The sequence below is a fragment of the Coregonus clupeaformis genome, unplaced genomic scaffold (assembly GCF_020615455.1).
Source record: "Coregonus clupeaformis isolate EN_2021a unplaced genomic scaffold, ASM2061545v1 scaf0024, whole genome shotgun sequence".
Taxonomy (NCBI): domain Eukaryota; kingdom Metazoa; phylum Chordata; class Actinopteri; order Salmoniformes; family Salmonidae; genus Coregonus; species Coregonus clupeaformis.
Window position 1 is genome coordinate 362,661 of NW_025533479.1, and position 24,840 is coordinate 387,500.

Below are 24,840 nucleotides of genomic sequence, written 5' to 3' on the forward strand. Positions count from 1 at the left end.
ATCTGTTCCGTTTTTGAAACTCAGAATCTAAGAGTAATCCTACTGTTATGTCTTATTGAACCAGGCAATAAGTTGGTCTATTCCAAAATGTGTAATGTCATTATAGTAGGGGACCATTTTTTTTATTAGGAAATATGAATGATGAGTGTATGCACATGATCGATTGTAACTTCAATGCACTGCTGTCCTTGCTCTATCCAATGTTGAACCCTGCCTGATAATCACACACATATAAACACAAATGTATATTCTTATTTCATCAACTGCTGTAACAATCCGGATCAATAGGTAAATAGTACGTTCTCTCGGTGTCAATTTGACAACATCGATTTGGACTCCAAGCTTTCCCTTGCGTGACGCAAATAGACAGGGATCAGCGCTAAACGAGGCCACGCATTGTCTGCCCTCCCTTGGTTGCGAGCGAGCAACGTGATTGGCCCAGGCCTCGGAATGAGTGCCCGGTGATCCAAATGTACAGGCCGCATTTACCTTAGTGTCGAAAAATAAACCCAAACAATAACAGACAAAACCAAGAAAGAAGAAATAACGACGATACATTTGAAGGAGTCCATAATCAGGTAAAACATTTCGAAACGATTGAAATTGCATATCGTATATGAGACTAGGGCCCAGTCGGCCGTTGCGGGCCGCCTTCAGCCCGTCGGAAAACAACATGGTTGATAATGCCGCATGCGCTAGCTAACATGCTAGGCTAGCTAGCTAATGTCCCTTCGCAATTACAAATGCATCGAGAAATGTTGTGAATGCACACGTCGATTGTATTTACTTTGTGGTATCGATTGTGTGTCATGTAATACCAATCGTTGATTTGTGGAGGTTTCTGGAATTTTAAAACACGCTAGCTAACAAGCTACCTAACCAAAATGGCGGAAGCGAGGCTAACGTTGTTGTGGGCGCAACGTTTCAGATATAAATATATCGTAAAGAACAGCCATTAAGCACAACACACACTGTTCAACGACTTATTACTGTTCTATACATCCCTTTCTTTGCAGTATTGCACAACGTTGCGTTTGTGGAATTTCCCCCCAGATGTCGGCATCAGCCGCAAAACGTCTGCACGGCGCCAAACAAGCTTGCTTAGCTAACTAGGTACCTTGTCTAGTTATTAGCTACTGTTAGCTGGCTAGCCCGATACACATAGCCCAACCAATGAATGTGGATTGACTAACTAACATGTTTGCAAGTGTTACCACGTACATTTGGCAATCAGGTGGCGGTAGTAACACTAGGTAGTTGGTTGGTTATCTTGATTTGTTTTAAATAGCGAGTGCTCGCTAGCTTGCCCTGCTTCAGATGCACAATCCAGGCAACCATGAAATTGGCAATGAATGGTGGGCGTGTGTGGAACAGCGCAAATCATTGCAATTAACAAGCAGGAAAAACAACATATCCGTTCTAGGTCCTTTTCGATATTGAAAGCTGGAATGGTCTCATAATATAAATATATGGCCCAATATCTCATTCATTCATATTCCATATGAGCTAGGACTGACTTAAATGGCATCAACAAGTGTTAAGTAATCAATAGTTTCCACTGCAGCACCAATTAAGTATGTGGTCATATTTTTCCAGCCATTAATTTTGGCAAGACAGACAGCAGCTAGAATACTGCAGTTTCAACATCCTTATCATAATGAAATAGCTTACACAGAGGACGTTTGTGAGGGATCCGATATCTACTGGATATGTGATGATGTCATCAGCCTTTCCCACATTTCCTCTCGTGGTCCAGGGATGAAGTGTTTTCAGTGGCATCTATCTCACAGCTGATGTTGTCCCTTCTTCGCAGTGTTCTCTCCCCCGATGGAAGGAAGAAACACCAGCAACACCCTGTTCTTATTTTAGAGAGCATTGGCATCAAATGTGAAGGTAATACACACTGACACTAGTCAATATCCAGGGCCTGTATCCACATAGTGTCAGAGTAGGAGTGCTGATCTAGGATCTGTCCATACCATATTATTCATTATGATCTAAAGGCCAAACTGATCCCAGTTCAGCCCTCCTACTCTGAGATGCTTGGTGGATACCGGCCCTGATCCTCTGACATTCTTGAATTCTCACGCAGTGTGTAACGAATATAGAACCTCTGAAATGATGTGTAGGCCTAACAATAATAATTTGATTGAAGCCTTTTTTTAAGATCAAAGAGATGGACGACGGCGGAGGGGTCTTGGAGCTACACACACAGGAGTTAAAGATGCCTCACACCATGATCATGCAAGACTTTGGTAGGTCAATATGGCCTTGTGATAATGTATATGTTGTGTTCGTTAGTCTTCACTTGATAGCCCAATGCCTCATGCAAAGTTAGATGCTGACCACTCTACAGCAATGTCATGTGTAGCTGTATCTTAGTACTTTTTTTTAGTGCTTTTCCACTAAGAGGAAAGCCTGGAAAAGCCTCAGGCCAAACCAGGGCTGCAGTGGGAAAACATTCCTGTAATAATATTACCCCTCGTACTGTTTCCCTGTACAGTGGCAGGAATGAGGGGCCTGGCCCACATCGACGGGGATCACATTGTGGTGTCCGTGCCAGAGGGCATGCTCCTGTCTGACATCATGACGGACGAAGGCATCCTGCTGGAGCACGGCCTGGAGGTGGAGGGCCTCGAGTCGGAGGTGGAGGTGGAAGGCCTAGAGACGGAAGTTGAAGGCTTTGGAGAGGAGCTGGTGGAGCTGGAGACACAGATGGTTGAGTGCCTGGAGACGGATGTGGTCGAGGGCCTGGAGACGGATGTGGTCGAGGGCCTGGAGACGGATGTGGTCGAGGGCCTGGAGACGGATGTGGTCGAGGGCCTGGAGACGGATGTGGTCGAGGGCTTGGAGACGGATGTGGTCGAGGGCCTGGAGACGGAGGTAGAAGTGGAGGGCCTGGAGGCGGAGGTAGAAGTGGAGGGCCTGGAGGCGGAGGTAGAAGTGGAGGGCCTGGAGGCGGAGGTAGAAGTGGAGGGCCTGGAGGCGGAGGTAGAAGTGGAGGGCCTGGAGGCGGAGGTAGACGTGGAGGGCCTGGAGGCGGAGGTAGACGTGGAGCGCCTGGAGGCGGAGGTAGACGTGGAGGGCCTGGAGGCGGAGGTAGACGTGGAGGGCCTGGAGGCGGATGTGGTCGAGGGCCTGGAGGCGGAGGCGGAAGTGGAGGGCCTGGAGGCGGAGGTGGAAGTCGAGGGCCTCGAGGAAGAGGTAGAGGTCCTAGAGGAAGACCTAGAGACGGAGGTGATTGAAGGACCTGACATCGGCCACGAGCACTTGCTGGGGGCCGAGGTGGCCATCGAGGAGGCTATGGACTCTCACCATCACCACCATGTTCTAACCTCAGACCTCATTCAGGGCTCCGTCCACCATCACCACCACCACATGCCAGACCAGCTCTTTGTGGAGCACCAGGAGGAGGACGGGGTGGAGGGCTTGGACCAGGAGGTGATGGTTGGGGAGGACGTGGGGCAGGAGGAGACAGTGATCCAGGCCCACGAGGAGCTGGAGGTGAAGGCTGTCTCTCTGCAGACTGATGAGGAGGAGGAGAAGAGCACCTCGGAGGACTACCTCATGATCTCCTGTGAGTCAACTAACCAACTAGCCCTACAAACTACACTGAACAAAAATATAAACGCAACATGTAAAGTGTCGTTCCCATGTTTCATGAGCTGAAATAAAAGATCCCAGAAATGTTCAGTACTCACATAAAGCATATTTCTCTCAAATGTTGTACACAAATTTGTTTACATCCCTGTTAGTGAGCATTTCACCTTTCCTAAGTTAATCCATCCACCTGACAGGTGTGGCATATCAAGAAGCTGATAAAACAGCATGATTATTACACAGGTGCACCTTGTGTTGGGGACAATAAAAGGCCACTCTAAAATGTTGCATGGATCTGTACACAATTCCTGGACACTGAAAATGTCACAGTTCTTCCATGGCCTGCGTACTCACCAGACATGTCACCAATTTAGCATGTTTGGGATGCTCTGGATCGACGTGTATGACGGCGTGTTCCAGTTCCCGCCAATATCCAGCAACTTCGCACAGCCATTGAAGAGGAGTGGGACAACTTTCCACAGGCCACAATCAACAGCCTGATCAACTCTATGCGAAAGAGATGTCGCGCTGCATGAGGCGAATGGTGGTCACACAAGATACTGACTGGTTTTCTGATCCACGCCCCTTTTTTTGTTAAAGTGTCTGTGACCAACAGATGCATATAATAATAAATATAATGATATGCCATTTAGCAGACGCTTTTATCCAAAGCGACTTACAGTCATGCGTGCATACATTCTTGTGTATGGGTGGTCCCGGGGATCGAACCCACTACCTTACATTTGACATTTTAGTCATTTAGCAGACGCTCTTATCCAGAGCGACTTACAGTTAGTGCATACATTATTTTATCGAACCCACAAACCTGGCGTTGCAAACGCCATGCTCTACCAACTGAGCTACATCCCCTGTAAACATAATAATAATAATTTAATGCGAAGGCAACATTCTATCCACCCACTCATAGCATAGATGGCCTCCCACTTACCTCCCCTCCCCTACAGTCACATTCTCAAGCTGAGGCGGCTTTCTTCTGAAGAAATATAACAGCAACAAGCTAAATCAGACATGGAAACCTTTTTAAAGAAGGAACAGTGAGTTTTTCTCTACAAAAGCATTTTGTAATGCTCTGTTCTTAGCATTACAAGAACAGACTGGCACATCCCCATAACGTATTTTACTTTGACATTCCTGACAAACGATAGATTAACACCTTGGCGTTACAAGCGCCGTGCTTTACCAGCTGAGCTACAGAGGACCACCATATCTCTATTCCCAGTCATGTGAAATCCATAGATTAGGGCCTAATGAATGTTTTTCAATTGACTGATTTCCGTATATTAACTGTAATTCAGTAATATCTTTGAAATTGTTGCATATTGCGTTCTATTTTTGTTCAGTGTATAATAAGGGTTGATTTCATTGAATGATTTGCTATGATCAGTGATCTACAGTGTGGGGTTTTGTATTTAAATCATTGTTGACGACTACTGCAAATTTAGGCTAGAATATATCTGAAGTATTGTTTGGAGACAGTTTCTGAAGTCCATTTTGAGGGCGTTTTTGCCTCCCAAGTCCTTGTTATTGTCCTACCCTTCTGCGCGGTAAAAGCTAACTGTGATGTGTTATTTGTGTCCATCCAGTGGATGACGTTGGTGAGAAGCTGGACATAGGAGACACTCCTCTAGAGATAACTACTGAGGTGCAGGACGACTGCTCCAACAAGGAGGGGTCAGAGGTCATTAAGGTCTATATTTTCAAAGCAGAGGCCGATGACGATGTGGAGATAGGTGAGTGGTACTTCTGTCACGTTCAAAACAACTGGGAACGCGGAAAAAACCCCAGCTCCGACTGGGGAAAAATCGGTTTGAACGGTCATCCAACTTGGAATCTCAACTCGGAAACTCTGGCATCTTTCTAGAGCTACGACTTTCCGACCTGAAGATCACCGACGTTATGATTTGACCTTGGTTATTTCAGAGTTCCCAGTTGTCTTGAAAGCATCATTCTTTCATGAACGAGGCCGACATTTCAAGAGCCACGTCAATTGAAACGTGAAGCAGTATTTGCATATTGTGAATGACATTGAACTATTATCTTCTAGCGTGAAGTATCAGCTACATACAGTGGGGAGAACAAGTATTTGATACACTGCCGATTTTGCAGGTTTTCCTACTTACAAAGCATGTAGACGTCTGTAATTTTTATCATAGGTACACTTCAACTGTGAGAGATGGAATCTAAAACAAAAATCCAGAAAATCACATTGTATGATTTTTAAGTAATTAATTTGCATTTTATTGCATGACATAAGTATTTGATACATCAGAAAAGCAGAACTTAATATTTGGTACAGAAACCTTTGTTTGCAATTACAGAGATCATACGTTTCCTGTAGGTCTTGACCAGGTTTGCACACACTGCAGCAGGGATTTTGGCCCACTCCTCCATACAGACCTTCTCCAGATCCTTCAGGTTTCGGGGCTGTCGCTGGGCAATACAGACTTTCAGCTCCCTCTAAAGATTTTCTATTGGGTTCAGGTCTGGAGACTGGCTAGGCCACTCCAGGACCTTGAGATGCTTCTTACGGAGCCACTCCTTAGTTGCCCTGGCTGTTTGTTTCGGGTCGTTGTCATGCTGGAAGACCCAGCCACGACCCATCATCAATGCTCTTACTGAGGGAAGGAGGTTGTTGGCCAAGATCTCGCGATACATGGCCCCATCCATCCTCCACTCAATACTTTGCAGTCGTCCTGTCCCCTTTGCAGAAAAGCATCCCCAAAGAATGATGTTTCCACCTCCATGCTTCACGGTTGGGATGGTGTTCTTGGGGTTGTACTCATCCTTCTTCTTCCTCCAAACACGGCGAGTGGAGTTTAGACCAAAAAGCTCTATTTTTGTCTCATCAGACCACATGACCTTCTCCCATACCTCCTCTGGATCATCCAGATGGTCATTGGCAAACTTCAGACGGGCCTGGACATGCGCTGGCTTGAGCAGGGGGACCTTGCGTGCACTGCAAGATTTTAATCCTTGACGGCGTAGTGTGTTACTAATGGTTTTCTTTGAGACTGTGGTCGCAGCTCTCTTCAGGTCATTGACCAGGTCCTGCCGTGTAGTTCTGGGCTGATCCCTCACCTTCCTCATGATCATTGATGCCCTACGACGTGAGATCTTGCATGGAGCCCCAGACCAAGGGTGATTGACCGTCATCTTGAACTTCTTCCATTTTCTAATAATTGCGCCAACAGTTGTTGCCTTCTCACCAAGCTGCTTGCCTATTGTCCTGTAGCCCATCCCAGCCATGTGCAGGTCTACAATTTTATCCCTGATGTCCTTACACAGCTCTCTGGTCTTGGCCATTGTGGAGAGGTTGGAGTCTGTTTGATCGAGTGTGTGGACAGGTGTCTTTTATACAGGTAACGAGTTCAAACAGGTGCAGTTAATCCAGTAATGAGTGGAGAACAGGAGGGCTTCTTAAAGAAAAACTAACAGGTCTGTGAGAGCCGGAATTCTTACTGGTTGGTAGGTGATCAAATACTTATGTCATGCAATAAAATGCAAATTAATTACTTAAAAATCATACAATGTGTTTTTCTGGATTTTTGTTTTAGATTCTGTCTCTCACAGTTTAAGTGTACCTATGATAAAAATTACAGACCTCTACATGCTTTGTAAGTAGGAAAACCTGCAAAATCTGCAGTGTATCAAATACTTGTTCTCCCCACTGTATATGAAAATTATACTTTAGATGGTATGTTTTCCCTAGAGAAGTAGCGAGATGGCATAAACTGTGTGTGACTAGCTAGGTTTCCATCCAATTGGCGACAGATTTTCATGCGAGTATTCAAAAATCTGTATAAAGAAAATATGCGCATTTTGCCACCAGTGGTGTTTTCAACAAACTGACTTGTTGCTGATAAAAATCAGTGCGTGATGATGTATTGCAATCAATGTACTTTTTCGCTTAAGTTTTCATGTACTGAATAAAAATCTAAAGTTCAATGTGTTTCCATTGCATTTGCAACTCTACCGATAGTTTTTTCTCAAACTGTTGCGTTAAATAGCAGATGTGCCTACTCGGGTCTTGGCACAACAGCTGACAGATATAGTGCGGGTAGCCTAGTCTACATGAGATTATTATGGATGATAGCCAGAATATTTTTTATTTGTCGAACGGCAGTCAAGCATTGATCATCATGTCACCAGAACAAGACCTTCAGTATTTATTAGAACGGAGCATCAAGATCACCGTGAACTTTCACCACCCTGTGAAGTTCATCATAACTATTTCATCTGTAGCCTAATAAACTATGCTTTCCCGAGTCATAGTGAGAGGACTACACACCATATCATCACGTGACTCCAAGTTTACTTCGATATGATGGGTGTTATATCAATATTTGCGCATAAAGGTGTTTCCACCGCCATTTCTCGCATAATTAATTTTACAGATACAAAAAGATCCCACTATGTCGAATGAACAAATTTATCTGTCACCATTTATAAAATTGTACCAAAGCTTCCTGTTTCCATCACAGCTGTTGTGATTTTTTTTTAAATACGGTATTACTTTTTACTCGCATAAAAACTGTGGATGGAAGCGTGGTTACTGTCTGTGTCTGTAGGTGGGACAGAGGTGGAGTCTGAGAGTGACTTCCATAACGGCCACCATGTTGTGCGGGAGTCTGGGGGAGGAGGCAGGCATGGCCGGGGGGAGAAGATGGTCTACATGGCTGTGAAGGACCACACCCAGTCAGAGGAAGAGATCAGTGAGTATACACTCTTCTTTAAAGAAATAACTCCTCTCACATGACTGCATCTGTGAAGGCTTCTTAGTGGAACCCTTTATTTCAGTCATGTGATCAAACACGTGATCAAACACGACTCCAACAAAGGTTCCAACAAATAGCATTCACAGGTGCAGCTCAAAAGGATTTGAACAGCAGGTGTAGGTGATTGGTGGTGAGGAGGAGGGTTAAGGTTGTTACTGAATCTGTCTGTCTCTGTGTGTTTCCAGACATGGCAGAGCAGGTGTACATGGAGGTGATTGTAGGAGAGGAGGAGGCCTCTGCAGTCCAGGAGAACCAGATAGATGACTCTCCGAACAGCAAGATGTTTGTCCCAATCTCCTGGGCTGCAGCCTATGGTAAGGAATAAGGATCGTGTGATCAACTGGTTTTATATTCAGTAATAACAGTATTCCTTCAGCTGGATATAAGACATACGACTATGGGCTCTATTTTAACAAACCTAACGTAATGGTAAATCCAAGCGCTGGCGGTAGCGCTATCGGTTCAAATTATCGTCACAGTGCTGGCATTGCCGCGAAAGGCTGGGTTTTGATAAATAAACAAATTGTGGGTGTGTTAAGGCTTGGCCCCTCACTGGCCAATCATAACGTGCTCCATGGCTAACTAAATATGTGGTTGCTTCAAGTTGTGTATTTACGGTCTTTTATGTATTGCCTTGGAATCAACTCCAATTCCAATGTTAGTCCGTTATAGTTTGTTAAACATCTTACAGAAACAAAATAACTTGAAGCTGTTTGCAGTCCACATTGTTCTACACTGAACAAAAATATAAACGCAACATGTGAAGTGTTGGTCCCATGTTTCATGAGCTGAAATAAAAGATCCCAGAAATCTTCCATACTCACAAAAAGCTTATTTCTCTCAAATTTTGTGCACAAATTTGTTTACATCCCTGTTAGTGAGCATTTCTCCTTTGCCAAGATAATCCATCCACCTGACAGGTGTGGCATATCAAGAAGCTGATGAAACAGCATGATCATTACACAGGTGCACCTTGTGCTGGGGACAATGAAAAGCCACTCTAAAATGTGCAGTTTTGTCACACAGCACAATGCCAGAGATGTCTCAAGTTTTGAGGGAGCGTGCAATTGGAATGCTGACTGCAGGAATGTCCAACAGAGCTGTTGCCAGATAATTGAATGTTCATTTCGTGTGGGCGAGCGGTTTGCCGATGTCAGCGTTGTGAACAGAGTGCCCCATGGTGGGGTTATGGTATGGGCAGGCGTAAGCTACGGCCAACGAACACCGCTACGGACAAGAGATACCGTGACGAGATCCTGAGGCCCATTGTTGTGCCATTCATCCGCCGCTATCACCTCATGTTTCAGCATGATAAGGCACGGCCCCATGTCGCAAGGATCTGTACACAATTCCTGGAAGCTGAAAATAGCCCAGTTCTATATCGTGGAGCTCCGCCCCATAGGGGAGCTCTGCTCCTATTGGTTTACCCTCTGCCCTAAGGCAGCATCAGCCTGAGACAAAATTATGCACACACCTGCAGCCAATAGGAGTACAGGTGTACCTATAAGAGGGGATGCCTCCCCTCGATCAGCCTCCCTTTTTCTTCAGCGACTGGATGACTAGACTGAAGAGCCAAGAAGAGACGAAGCACGAAGACTCAGGACGAAAACGCCGTTGATATTCCAGTCATCAACGTCGTCTAAATGAGCACACCGGGAGATTTTCCACCCCCAAAAGCTCTTTTCAGAGCTCAGTGCAGATGCACTTCCATGTCGGCCCGGTGACCACCACGACCTGTGTTTCGTGTGTTTGGGATCCCAGCATGCCAAGGAAGGCGTCTGCAGTCCCCCCGAATGCGCCTCCTGCACCCTCCTTTCTTTAAAGGAGAGGAAGCAGCGTTAGGCGTTTTCAGGGAGGACATCCCCCTTGAGGACGTGCTGTCGATACTAGCCTCTGCTTCAGAGGCGTCGTCCGGCAGCGCAGACTCGGGGAAGATAGGGACTTTGAGGAGGGGTCTGGCATTCCAATGGAACAGTCGGACCCCATCCCTCATATTTTCAAGCCCCCCTTTCCTTTGGAGAGCGAGAGGGCTTGTAATCCCTATAGCGAAGGGGATACGAGCTCTGAGAGATCAGAAGCTCTCTCTTTCGCTGCAGCCTCTCTGAGATCGGATTTTCCGGGTCTCATTGAGAGAGCTGCTCAACGGCTGGTGATAAGGCTGCCCTCTCTTCCCTCCGCACCGGAGGTTGATATGATGGAGGGCGGTCCTTATTCCAGGACAAGGAAGGCGGCAGAGGCAGTGGCTCCTGCCATGCCTTCTTTGGCTAGGTACGTTTGGGGCTCGTGGGAGGCACCTTTAGCGGCGCGTTCGCCAGTAAAAGCGTATCTCCCATTCACGAGAGTGGAAGGAAGGTTCCAGGGTCAGGGAATCCCCAGGTTAGAGAGCGCCATGGCGGCGTATCTCGTACCAGGTTCGAGCCCTTGGCCCTCTTCCAAGAAGGCCACGTTGCCATCCCAGAAGGACCGACTCACAGTGTCGCTGTTAGAGAAGTCCTTTGGGTTGGGAACCCAAGCTGTAGCAGCAGCTAACAACATTGCCCTCTTGGCGGCCTCTCTGTCCCGTTTAACCACGGGCAAGACAGAGCTGGCACCGGAGGAGGTGGAGGAGGCGTCCAGAATTTCTGGCGCCATACTCCACCTGACACAGGCGTCCGCAGTCTGCGCGGGGAGGTCCATGGCCACTTCGGTGGTCGGGGAACGACACCTCTGGTTGTCCTTGACATCCATGAAAGAGGCAGACAGGACGTCTCTCTTGAACGCCCCCTCTCTGACGACGGCCTCTTTGGGGTCGCAGTCAAAGAGGCGACGGAGCGTTTTTCCAAGCTGGAGGAGGAGAAGAAACAGCTGGCCAAGCACCTGCCGTTGGCAGGGACGACTCGGCCCCGCTCCATCCCAAAGGCCATCTACCTCCGCCCCTCCAAGTAGACTGGGGTCTACGGCGAGGCGGCGTGTCGGCGTCATCCGGCGGCCACGAGCAGCAAGGGAACGGGCCCCGCCCTTCCAGCAGCTACGGTAGCCCCACTACAGCCGGCGAGGGAGGTGACGAGGACGCCGACCTGGCCCTCCAAGGGAGGCAAGAGGAGGCGTACGTGACGGGACGCGGGGGAGTGGATGGAGGACGCATCGATGGTGTCGAACGTGCCCACTGTTCCCCCCCACCCTTCGGTCGAAGGGACGGGTGTTGATGTAAATGCCTTTGTTGATGTGTTTAATAAAGAGTTGGCTCCACCTGACTTTGTCAAAAAAGAGCCTCTTTTCCATAATACGTCCGAGAGCGTTCAAATCTCACCCTCTCTTCCTTACCACTCTAAGAGCCGTTCAGCCCACCGAGGGTGCGTTGCTGAACAGGCACTTAGAGTAGGTATCCATAAGACCTCAATCAGGTCGTCACATCACACTTCACGTATAAGAAGTGCTTTACATAGCAGGCAGCAGTCCCTGTCAGATTCTGACATGAGGACGCAGCCGCTTTTTGGGGATGGCGCACTAGCACAGACTAAGGTCTCCGCTAGTACGAGCCAGACCCATGCTGCGTTCACGGAGGGCCCGATTACCGCGGTCACGAAGGTGTCCAGAGTATCGGCGCCCCCAGGCATTGTAACACAGCAGCTATCTGGGGACGGCGCATTATCGCAGACCAAGGTCTCGGTTAATGCGATTCAGACCCATGCTACGTTTACGGAGGGCCGGATTACTAGGGTTATGGGTATAACCAAAGTATCAGCTCCCCTGACAGAACGAGCTAGTACTCACCACACTGAGTGTGAATCAACCCACAAGGGGTGCAGAGTTGAACACACACAGAAGGTGAAAGTTAAGAAGGTATCAAGGCGCCGCCTTGTTTTACCTCATAGAGACCTCATACTACAGACTTCTAGGAGTACTGTAGTGAAGGGCTCTGATAGCGAATTGCAGTCACCTAAGATGACGCAATCGCTTGCTGGGGATGGTGCCCTGCCGCAGGCTGTGACCTCGGTCAGCGCAATTCAGACCCGCGATGCGTTCAAGGAGGGCAGGAATACGACGGTTACTAGTTTAACCGACGTCCCTGCTCCTCTTTCTCTCTCAGAACGCATTGATGGTTCCTCTCCCTTTCACGGGAGGCCCACCTTGGGCTGTTCCACCACTTCAATGTTGGGGAACAGTGGCGGTAAGGGCCATAGAGGAATACAGGTCCTTCCTACTGGATGCACCACAGCTTCGTGCTCAGCCGCTTTCCCTGCATTGCTGGCAGTGGCGAAGAAGCTGCACCCTCATGGTGGCTAGAACAGACGTTGCAGAAGGGTTATGCTCTCCAATTCCACCGGACCCCACCCCCGTTCAGGGGAGTGGTGGAGACGGTGATGAAACGCCAGACAAAGTGGCCGCTCTGATGACAGAGATTACGGAACTTTTGGCGAAGGAGGCGGTGACAGTAGTTCCCCGGGAGCAAAGGAACAAAGGGCTATATTCGCCTTATTTCCTAGTGCCCAAAAAGACGGGGGGGAGTGAGGCCGATTTTGGATTTACGCATTCTCAACGAGAGCATAACCAAACGGCCCTTCCGAATGCTAACGACAAAACGTCTGCTGGAATGTGTCCAGAGAGGAGACTTTTGTACGAGCATAGACCTAAAGGACGCGTACTTTCATGTGCCGGTTCAGCCGCGTCACAGGAAGTTTCTGCGGTTCGCCTTTCAAGGGGTGGCGTACGAATACACGAGGATGCCATTTCGGTACGCCCTGGCACCTCCCACATTTTCCAAGTGTGTAGAGGCGGCATTGGAACCGTTGCGTCGTCAGGGAATACGGCTACTAGCCTACCTGGACGATCTACTGGTTCTCGCCCCGTCAGCAGAGCTGGCGATCACTCACACAACACAGACAGTGATGCATCTCACAAGTCTGGGGTTTGCTGTGAATTGGAAAAAGAGCGCGCCCTGGCCCACTCATCAGATTGTCTACCTGGGGATACAGCTAGACACTGTGAGGATGAGGGCTCGAATTTCGGACCCCGAAGGGTAGCCTTGTTGCTAGCCCTGAGGAAGTGTCGTCCGAATCACACGGTGACGGGCGCTGTCGATCATGTCACTTTTGGGTCTCATGTCGTCAGCCCACTCTGTGGTTCCGCTGGGACTCCTGCATATGTGCAGGATGCGCGATGGTTCGCCCAACTAAGACTAGACCCATTGCGTCAACGTCATCGGTTGGTGGTGGTTCCCCTCTCGCTCAGTGCAGATCTGAACTATTGGAGAAACCCGCGCGTTCGCACGCACGGAGTCCCGATAGGAAAGGTGTCCTCTCACATCCCAGTATTCACGGATGCGTCCCTGACGGGATGGGGAGGGACATGTCAGACCCAAGCGATAGGAGGTGTGTGGCCTCAATCAGGTCGTCATATCAACCTCTTGGAGTTGGAAACGGTTCGACTGGTTCTGACCCACTTCGCGTCTACCCTTCGGGGTCGCGATGTGCTGGTCTGGTCAGACAACCGGACCACAGTAGCTCACATAAATCGCCAGGGAGGAGTCAGGTCTCCTGCTCTCCATCGGGCGGCAGAGGAATTGTGGCTGTGGGCTCACGAGCACCTTCGCTCATCGAGAGCAGCACACATTCCGGGCTACTTGAACGTAGGAGCAGACCTCATGTCAAGAGGGGGTCCACGAGACAACGAGTGGTGTCTGCATCCGGACATTGTTCTCCAGATTTGGGAACAATTCGGGAGAGCCGAGGTGGACCTATTCGCGTCACGCGTGAACGCGCAATGTCCTCTGTGGTTCTCTCTGAGGGAACAGGACGAACCGCCACTGGGAAGGGACGCCTTTGCGCACCAACCGTGGCCGAGAGTTCTCCTGTATGCATTCCCTCCGCTGTCCTGCATTCTCCCACTGCTAGCCAGGGTGAGGTCAGGGGGCTGTCAGTGATACTGATAGCGCCCGATCGCCCGGGGCTCCTTGGTTTGCGGAGATGAGTCAGATGTTGATTGCGCCACCTTGGCTAATTCCACATCGACGGGACGCGTTGATCTCAGGCGGGAGGCACGATAGGGAAATTGCCCATAATCGGCCAACCACTGAAGGCCTGGCTGCTGAGAGGGACAGGCTAGAGCGCCGTGGGTTATCTGATGCAGTGATCAGGACCATACAGGGTTCACGTGCCAGTTCCACTTCTAAGATGTATGCCAGTAGATGGAACGTGTTTTCACGATGGTGTGTCACACAAGGTGTAGACCCCATGAGCTGTCAGGTGGAGAGTATTCTCTTTTCTACAGCTCATGTTTGATAAGCAAAAATCGCCTGCCACTATTAGGGTGTTTGCAGCAGCGATTTCAGCTTGTCATGAGGGGTTTGGCAGAGACAATGTCTTTAGCCACCCTCTAGTGAAACGCTTCCTATTAGGAATGCGGCGACTTAGGCCAACACCTAGAGTCACGCTTCCTCAGTGGGATTTGGCTTTTTTGAGCCATTGAATCAAATACCCCTCAAGATGCTGTCTATCAAGACAGCACTGTTGCTCGCTTTGACTACAGCTAAGCGGGTCAGTGATTTGTGTGCTCTTTCGACGAGACCTGACTGCCTGGCCATCAATGGTGACCTGAGCAGAGCAGTGTTACGTCCTAACCCGGCATTTGTGCCGAAGGTTATTAAGAGTTCATATAGGTCACAGACCGTGGAGCTGTGGGCTTTTTCTCCTCCTCCTCATAGAGAGAGGAGTGAGGAAAAGCTCCATCGCCTGTGCCCGGTACGCACTTTGGCGTGTTACGTCGAGCGCACAGCAGCGATTAGGTCATCGCCTCAGTTGTTTGTGTGTCACGGTGCGGCTGCACTAGGTAGACCACTTTCAAAACAGTGGTTGTCTCACTGGCTTTGTGAAGGCATTGAGACAGCTTATGAGGCAGCGGGCGGCAATTGCCTCAGGGTATCAGAGCTCACTCCACTCGTGGAGTAGCGGCTTCTACTGCCCTTTTCAGAGGAACAGGGGTAGAGGATATCTGTAGAGCAGCATCCTGGTCGACGCCGTCTCCATTTATCAGTTTCTATCTCTTAGATATGTCTTCTAACTCTTTGGCTCGGTCTGTACTCAGCATAGCTGAAGGGAGATCTGGAGCTAGGAAGAGAGGGAAAAGCAGGACTATGGACTGGGTTTCCATCAGGTCCGCTTTGGATAAGAAAACATATTTTGTGGCATGAATCCTGACTGACAGGGTCAGTACAGTAGAGGCATGTGTTGATTGACAGAATGTGAGGTCATCTATCTGCTTGTTCAGTTTAGTATGACCCATGTTTTGTTCCTGCCCACTAATCTCTGGGATTCAATTGAGTGAGTGAGGCGGTCTACCGCGTTCACAATGTAGAGTGACACTTGGTGTCATTCCATTAGTGGTTGGTAGTGTTTTCACAGGATATTGAGGCACATCTATCTGCTAGTACAGATTAGTATGGCTTCTATTCTGGTGATCTGCCCACTAGTCATTGGCATTGCCATTGGACTAGGTGGTAGAGTCTTTAACCGATGACGCGGTATATTGTGACGCCCGTAGGGGTTTTTAGTTGCAGTACTGCGGGACTTGGTCGCAGCCATTGCTAGGCCTGACCTTTTCGTTTCGATGGGAAGTGTTGGGCTCGGCAGGAGTACATTTTGGGAGCGCTACGCTCCGCCTTAAACCAATAGAAGCAGAGCTCCCTATGGGGCGGAGCTCCACGATATAGAACGATTAGTTACCGGAGTGTAACTCCAGTTCTATGAGTGGAGCGGAGCCCCCATAGGACAAGGCCCTGCCGACCCTCTCTAGTCTCGCTGAAGAAAAATATCTTGGGAGGCTGATCGAGGGGAGGCATCCCCTCTTATAGGGACACCTGTACTCCTATTGGCTGCAGGTGTGTGCATAATTTTGTCTCAGGCTGATGCTGCCTTAGGGCAGAGGGTAAACCAATAGGAGCAGAGCTCCCCTATGGGGATCCGCTCCACTCATAGAACTGGAGTTACACTCCGGTAACTAATCGTTCTTCCATGGCCTGCATACTCACCAGACATGTCACCCATTGAGCATGTTTGGGATGCTCTGGATTGATGTTTACAACAACGTGTTCCAGTTCCCGCCAATATCCAGCAACTTTGCACAGCCATTGAAGAGGAGCGGGATAATATTCCACAGGCCACATTCAACAGCCTGATCAACTCTATGCGTAGGAGATGTGTCGCTCTGCATGAGGCAAATGGTGGTCACACCAGATACTGACTGGTTTTCTGATCCTACCTTTTTTTTAAGGTATCTGTGATCAACAGATGCATATCTGTATTGTCAGTCATGTGAAATCCCTAGATTCGGGTCTAATGAATTTATTTCAATTGACTGATTGCCTTATGTGAAGTAAAATCTTTGAAATTGTTGCGTTTTATATTTTATATTGTTGCATTCGGACTCCTCCCCTTTTCCAAATTTTGTTACATTACAGCCTTATTCTAAAATTGATTACATTTAAATGTTTTCCTCATCAATCAACTCACAATAACCCATAATGACAAAGCGAAAACAGGTTTTTAGAAATTGTAGCAAATGTATTAAAAATAAACAGATACCTTCTTTACATAAGTATTCAGACCCTTTGCTATGAGACTCAAAATTGAGCTCAGGTGCATCCTGTTTCCATTGATCATCCTTGAGATGTTTCTACAACTTGATTGGAGTCCACCTTTGGTAAATTCAATTGAGTGGACATGATTTGGAAAGGCACACACCTGTCTATATAAGGTCCCACAGTTGATAGTGCATGTCAGAGCAAAAACCAAGCCATGAGGTAGAAGGAATTTTCCAAAGATTTCTGAAACAGGATTGTGTCGAGGCAAAGATCTGGGAAGGGTACCAACACGTTTCTGCAGCATTTAAGGTCCCCAAGAACACAGTGGCCTCCATCATTCTTCAATGGAAGAAGTTTGGAACCACCAAGACTCTTCCTAGAGCTGGCCACCCGGCCAAACTGAGCAATCGGGGGAGAAGGGCCTTGGTCAGGGAGGTGACCAAGAACCCAATGGTCACTCTGACAGAGCTCCAGAGCTCCAGAGTTCCTCTGTGGAGTTGGGAGAACCTTCCAAAAGGACAACCATCTCTGCAGCACTCCACCAATCAGGCCTTTATGGTAGAGTGGCCAGACGGAAGCCACTCCTCAGTAAAAGGCACATGACAGCCCGCTTGGAGTTTGCCAAAAGGTACCTAAAGGACTCTCAGACTATGAGAAACAATATTCACTGGTCTGATGAAACCAAGATTGAACTCTTTGGCCTGAATCCAGAACGCTCATGACCTCAGACTGGGGCGAAGGTTCACCTTCCAACAGGACAATGACCCTAAGCACACAGCCAAGACAACAAGTCTCTGAATGTCCTTGAGTGGCCCAGCCAGAGCCCGGACTTGAACCCAATCAAACATCTCTGGAGAGACCTGAAAATAGTTGTGCAGCGACGCTCCCCATACAACCTGACAGCGCTTGAGAGGATCTGCAGAGAAGAATGGGAGAAACTCTCCAAATACAGGTGTGCCAAGCTTGTAGCGTCATACCCAAGAAGACTCAAGTCTGTAATCGCTGCCAAAGGTGCTTCAACAAAGTACTGAGTAAAGAGTCTGAATACTTATGTAAATGTAATATTTTCTTGCTTTGTCATTATGGGGTATTGTGTGTAGATTGGGAAAAAAAACAATTGAATCCATTTTAGAATAAGGCTGTAACGTAACAAAATGTGGAAAAAGTCAAGGGGTCTGAGTACTTTCAGAAATCTGTTTCTCCCCTCTGCTGTTTTATATGTAGATAAGTCTGTTCTCCCCTCTGCTGTTTATATGTAGATAACAGTCTGTATACAGTGAAGAATACAGGGACCAGGCCATACCTTCAGATCAGAGACAGCCAGGGTACCAGCAGAGCCCTCAAACAGAAGATCAAGAAGAAGGGAGATGCACGACAGTGCCAAACAGGTACAGAAAGACAGACATTATCCCTTCGGCTGACATCAGCCCAAAGAACATACAGCTAGTCTCCTGAATATATCACATGATCAGAGGGGTGAAAACATGGCGGAAATTATCTGTTGCTTTTTTTTGTTGTTGCTTGAACTTCAGCTTGTTGTTAGACCTTGTAGTGAGTTTTGATCTACTCCTCAGTAATATACAGTATCTCTCTGCTCTCTGTCTCATCCCAGCTGTGATCATCGGTCCAGACGGCATGCCGCTGACCGTCTACCCCTGTCACATCTGTGGTAAAAAGTTCAGGTCACAAGGCTTCCTCAAGTGCCACATGAAAAACCATCCTGACCACCACCTCAAGAAGAAGTACCAGTGTACCGACTGTAACTTCACCACCAATAAGAAGGTCTCTGTCACCTTTCATATCTCCGATGTTCCCGTCATTTGACTTTTTCTGTTATTACTCTCCTCTTTGTTTCTCCCGCTCCTCTCCATTTCATTCTTTCTATTCGTTTATGTTATTTAAGCAATAATGCCTGAGAACCCGGGAATGACTTCGGAGAAGGTCTGTTCTGAGGCCCAAGGTACCACTATAATTCCCGGGTTCGAGGTCGTTATTGCTTTTATGAAACGGTTGCCAACATATTTATAAAAATATTAATTAAATTGTATAATTAAAAACGTTATTTTAATGAGTACATTTGTTTCTGCATTCTGAAGCTGCTACACAATCAGGCTGGTCGTTAGTTATTTTCTCATGTTTTGACGCAGTCGTTCATTCTATTCATTTGACTTTGCTATGCTAAACAAATCATTGGTATGTAGCGAGCTAGCAGAGATTAAATGATGATGAGAGACAAGAACTTCAATAAATAATAATTTAATAAATACCCAATAGGCCTACATAGGTCACACTGCGCTGGTTAATGAATGAATGGAATTCTGAGTGTTTACTGTTTCCATGGTGAATAATTTGTTTCACGTTCATTCTTGGCCTAGCTAGCCTATTGGCACGGAGAGATCGCATTTGTAAAATGATACATTGTTGCACAGGTCGTCGAGGCAGACAGGTAGGTTTATACAACCCCCAACTGAAGCAAACCAAATGGTAGCATGGAAAGAATTATGTGTAGATGCTTTTTTCCCTTGGGAGATAACGTTTATGAATTTCCTGCCCGGACAGTGGAATTATTAGATGAATACGTCATGGTATTTTGCACACATCAACCAATCAGGATCCAAACAACCTGTTTCATATAATATTACGTTGTTATTGTTGTTGACATTTGTTGTTGAAATTGTTTCCCTCCCTACTGCTCCCTGTTAAGTGTGTTGCGCTTGTGACATGTCTGTTTTGTTTTTGAAGGTCAACTTCCACAACCACCTGGAGTCCCACAAGCTACTGGTCCATCGCAGTGACAGAGACAGAACCTCTTCCACAAAGTACCCAGAATACAACGGGACCACCCCAGACTACCCAGAATACAACAGGACCACCCCAGAGTACCCAGAATACAACAGGACCATCCCAGAGTACACAGAGTACACCCGGCGTTACCACGAAGACAGCCAGCTAGGGTCTAACAAGCTGATCCTGAGAGACAAGGAGTCCAAACTGCACCACTGTAAGTACTGTGACTATGAGACTGCGGAGCAGGGGCTCCTCAACCGCCACCTACTGGCCGTTCACAGTAAGAACTTCGCCCACGTGTGCGTGGAGTGCGCTAAAGGCTTCCGTCACCCGTCAGAGCTCAAGAAGCACATGCGGACCCACACGGGTGAGAAGCCGTACTGCTGCCCGCACTGTAACTTTCGCTGTGCAGACCAGTCCAACCTAAAGACTCACATCAAGAGCAAGCACAGTGCTGACCTGCCTTTTAAGTGTAGCCACTGCCCCCAGGCCTACGCAGACGAGGGGGAGCTGCAGCTGCACACAGAGATGGTGCAGGGCCACAAGACCCACCAGTGCCCCCACTGTGAACACAAGAGCACCAACTCCTCTGATCTAAAACGCCACATCATATCTGTTCACACTAAAGACTTCCCACACCAGTGTGACGTGTGTGAGAAGGGCTTCCACCGGCCCTCTGAGCTGAAGAAACACTCGGAGACGCACAAGGGCAACAAGGTGCACCAGTGCAGGCACTGTAACTTCACGACCTCTGACCCTTTCACTCTCAGCAGACACATCCTGTCCGTTCACACCAAGGACCTCCCCTTTAAGTGTAAACGCTGCCGGCGAGGGTTCCGCCAGTCCACGGAGCTGAAGAAACACATGAAGACTCACAGCGGGAGGAAGGTGTACCAGTGTCAGTACTGCGAGTACAACAGCCCGGACGCTTCGGGATTCAAACGCCACGTGATCTCGATCCACACCAAGGAATACCCCCACTGCTGTGGCTACTGTTCTAAAGGATTCAGAAGGCCCTCGGAGAAGAGCCAGCACATAGCCAGACATCACAAAGACATGCTGATGGAACGATGTTAATACAATGTTGACACAACGTTAGCCGGACAGACACAGACTGGCACCCACACTCCTCCCTCCTTAGTCTACGTAGACCCGTTTCACACGACAAAGGGGGAACACGTTTAAGCAGTTGATAAGGATGGAATGGTACATTTAGACTGCTAGTGATGATAACATTCTGACTTAATGCTTGTTCTCTTTCTCCACTGGTTGTATAGAATAGGAATAGTTCTCCTCCCCCCCATTCCCTCTCCCCCCCATTCCCTCTCCCCCCCATTCCCTCCCCCCCAGATGTAATCAAACTAAGCGTATTGTGGAAGCTGTAGTCAGTTGGACGGTTGTAACACTCTATGTATTTATTTTGCTGCAGAGAGAGGATTCACCATATGATGAACATTTATTCAGGGTCTCAAATTAAGTCTATTTTTATACATGTTGCAGTTGAAACTCTGGGGGGAAAAAAGACAGACTGTGTCCTCTAACTAATATAGGAAGTGGTTATTTGAGAACGTCATTCAGGCCTGTTGTTCTCTCTATCTTACCAGACTGTATCAAACTAGTGCATACAGGAGAGCTGCAATGCTCTGCTCTCCACTGTACCAACTACCAACTAGTATCTCCAAACCTGGGTTCAAATTGTTTTTGAAATATTTCTTATACGTTTACCATTTGCTTTATCAGTGCCAGATGGAAGGGGTTTGGACTGTTGCGAATCTCTTGGTTCTATTGTGCCAGGCAAGCCCAGCTAAGGTATATATTTGAAATAGTTTTTGAACCCAGGTCTTAGTATCCTCCCAATAATCTGCTTTTTACCCTAGTACCGTTTGTTTTAAAGGCAATCTGTGAGGTCATAGGTCAGAGTGGAACAATGTTTACACAAGCACCTTAACCTACGAGCTACGAAACCAACTCATTTTTTTAAACAAACAGAACTTTGTTTCGTTTCTTAACAGTGCCGATTTATTATTAATTAAACTTGTTGAATGTTTTGATGTCATGTTAGGTGGACAGATGGTTCCGTTCTGTATGTTTGGTAAAAACTCCAGCAGTTTTCACCGCAGTTTTTTTTTACCTTGTTGTGAATGCCACTGTAAGATTTGTATATGATGTGTACGTGTCATCACATAGAACACAGATGTGGTCACACAAGCCAACCATCCGATGGTAATCATGTCTTACATGTTCTGTTTCTCCTTGTGCACTGAGCTCTGCTAAAACAGAAATCTGAAACGTAAAGTGATTTTAAGTCTCAAACGTATGCCGTGTAAAGTACCATTCTCTAAGAGATTATGTATGTTTGAGTCGGTAGAAAGCACTTTATTATTTTGTTAATTTAACATGTATGCAAAGGGTGTATAATTTATATTCCCTGAATATAAGAGACAATATGAGTGGTGGAGAGAGAGTTTGGGGTATTTCAGGACCTTCTATAGGTGATACGGTAGTGACCGGTATTCATCAAAATGTATTGTCAATAGAAAGATGTCTGATGAACTGTTCTGTTTTGAAAGCTCATAGGTAATTGGTTGGTCTTTCTGTTGAGATTTCTGCTCACTGGTATCCAGCAACCCCACAGTGACTGGGCTACACACACACCTTGAATACAACGGTTGAGAGATTGGCAATGGAGTCTTAAAGTATGCACATAATATGCTGTCCATGAAAAATCAATTGTGGTAAAAATTAATGCATTTTCTTGTACTTTTGTTGTCAAATTTTCTTTGTCTGATTGTTCAGAAACTACTGTTGAGGAGGAACCAAAATAAACAATTATCTTTTTAGTTTGTGCTTCCCTTTTTGGGGGATATTTTAATCCCAAATGGCACCCTATTCCCTAAAGCCTGTAAGGCTCTGGTGAAAAGTTGTGCACGGCAGGGGGATAGAATGTGTCTAGTCTTGCTCAGTCATCACCATAAGATGGCGGTCTAACTCCATGGAAATTTAGAAAAATGAACCACTCAGTTGAACAACATAAATTACCAGATGAGATAAAATGCCTAGTCATTAACTTATGTCAAGAGTAGGTTACCTTATTGAAAATGGGGAAGGAGTACTTTTCTATGTACACTACCAGTCAAAAGTTTGGACATCCTATTCATTCCAGCGTTTTTCTTTATTTTTACTATTTTCTACATTGTAGAATAATAGTGAACACATCAAAACTATGAAATGACACGTGGAATCATGTAGTAACCAAAAAAAGTGTTAAATCAAAATATATTAGAGATTCTTCAAAGTAGCCACCCTTTGCCTTGATAACAGGAGTATTTGACCAAGGAGAGTGATGGAGTGTTGCATCAGATGACCTCAACCCAATTGAGATGGTTTGGGATGAGTTGGACGGCACAGTGATGGAAAAGCAGCCAACAAGTGCTCAGCATATTTTGGAACTCCTTCAAGACTGTTGGAAAAGCATTCCTCATGAAGCTGGTTGAGAGAATATAAAATATATTAAGATTTGTTTAACACTTTTTTGGTTACTACATGATTCCATATGTGTTATTTCATAGTTTTGAATTCTTCACTATTATTCTACAATGTAGAAAATAGTACAAATAAATAAAAACCCTGGGCGCAGTGGTCTAAGGCACTGCATCGCAGTGCTAGCTGTGCCACTAGAAATCCTGGTTCGAGACCAGGCTCTGTCACAGCCAGCCGCGACCGGGAGACCCATGGGCGGCGCACAATTGGTCCAGCGTCGTCCAAGGTAGGGGAGGGTTTGGCCGGCAGGGATGTGGGTTCGTTTCCCACGGGGGGCCAGTATGCCAAAAAAACAAAACAAAAAAACGTATGCATTCACTAACTGTTAGTCGCTCTGGATAAGAGCGTCTGCTAAATGACTAAAATGTAAATGTGTGTCCAAACTTTTGACTGGTACTGTATGAATCCAAAATGGCACCCTATTCCCTATGTAGGGTGGACGCTGGGGGGGATTAGTCCTGTAGTTGAGAAGATGCAGCCTGGGCTGCGTCAAGTAGTCCAGCCTAATTAATATTCAGTAGAATGGATGCTCTGTGCTGCATCAAGTAGGCCAGCCTAATTAATATTCAGAATGGATGCTCTGGGACTGCATCAAGTAGGCCAGCCTAATTAATATTCAGAATGGATGCTCTGGGCTGCATCAAGTAGGCCAGCCTAATTAATATTCAGTAGAAGGGATGCTCTAGGCTGCATCAAGTAGGCCAGCCTAATTAATATTCAGTAGAATGGATGCTCTGGTCTGCATTAAGTAGGCCAGCCTAATTAATATTCAGAAGGGATGCTCTGGGCTGCATCAAGTAGGCCAGCCTAATTAATATTCAGTAGAAGGGATGCTCTAGGCTGCATCAAGTAGGCCAGCCTAATTCATATTCAGTAGAATGGATGCTCTGGTCTGCATTAAGTAGGCCAGCCTAATTAATATTCAGAAGGGATGCTCTGGGCTGCATCAAGTAGGCCAGCCTAATTAATATTCAGTAGAAGGGATGCTCTAGGCTGCATCAAGTAGGCCAGCCTAATTAATATTCAGTAGAAGGGATGCTCTGGGCTGCATCAAGTAGGCCAGCCTAATTAATATTCAGTAGAAGGGATGCTCTGGGCTGCATCAAGTAGGCCAGCCTAATTAATATTCAGTAGAAGGGATGCTCTAGGCTGCATCAAGTAGGCCAGCCTAATTAATATTCAGTAGAAGGGATGCTCTAGGCTGCATCAAGTAGTCCAGCCTAATTAATACTCAGTAGAAGGGATGCTCTAGGCTGCATCAAGTAGGCCAGCCTAATTAATATTCAGTAGAAGGGATGCTCTAGGCTGCATCAAGTAGGCCAGCCTAATTAATATTCAGTAGAAGGGATGCTCTGGGCTGCATCAAGTAGGCCAGCCTAATTAATATTCAGTAGAAGGGATGCTCTAGGCTGCATCAAGTAGGCCAGCCTAATTAATATTCAGTAGAGGGATGCTCTAGGCGCTGCATCAAGTAGGCCAGCCTAGTTAATATTCAGTAGAAGGGATGCTCTAGGCTGCATCAAGTAGGCCAGCCTAATTAATATTCAGTAGAAGGGATGC

General features: G+C 47.0%; 1 protein-coding gene across 4 annotated transcripts; it reads left to right on the forward strand.

Moving 5' to 3' along the window:
* The first annotated feature begins 275 nt into the window (after positions 1 to 275).
* LOC121531394 (zinc finger protein 711-like) lies at positions 276 to 22,580 on the forward strand. Of its 4 annotated transcripts, none has more exons than XM_045212562.1 (11): positions 276 to 578; positions 1,814 to 1,893; positions 2,156 to 2,255; positions 2,504 to 2,883; positions 2,938 to 3,577; positions 5,205 to 5,351; positions 8,190 to 8,333; positions 8,582 to 8,710; positions 18,213 to 18,341; positions 18,566 to 18,735; positions 19,696 to 22,580. In XM_045212562.1, the coding sequence occupies exons 3-11, from the start codon at positions 2,177 to 2,179 to the stop codon at positions 20,815 to 20,817; spliced, it is 2,940 nt and encodes a 979-aa protein (XP_045068497.1). In that variant the 5' UTR covers positions 276 to 578; positions 1,814 to 1,893; positions 2,156 to 2,176; the 3' UTR covers positions 20,818 to 22,580. The 4 variants fall into 4 exon arrangements, with proteins under 4 accessions (XP_045068497.1, XP_041692570.2, XP_045068496.1 ...); XM_045212561.1 differs by adding an exon at positions 1,017 to 1,113 and having other exon boundaries at positions 278 to 578; positions 2,504 to 3,577; XM_041836636.2 differs by having other exon boundaries at positions 277 to 578; positions 2,168 to 2,255; positions 2,504 to 3,577.
* Positions 22,581 to 24,840: the final 2,260 nt, after the last annotated feature.

Bases quoted from the DNA above. Each gene is read 5' to 3' on its own strand.
- LOC121531394 (XM_041836636.2), top strand. From the start codon at position 2,177: ATGGACGACGGCGGAGGGGTCTTGGAGCTACACACACAGGAGTTAAAG. The intron at 2,256-2,503 runs GTAGGTCAATAT...TTCCCTGTACAG, and splicing joins CATGATCATGCAAGACTTTG to TGGCAGGAATGAGGGGCCTG. The intron at 3,578-5,204 runs GTGAGTCAACTA...GTGTCCATCCAG, and splicing joins GGACTACCTCATGATCTCCT to TGGATGACGTTGGTGAGAAG.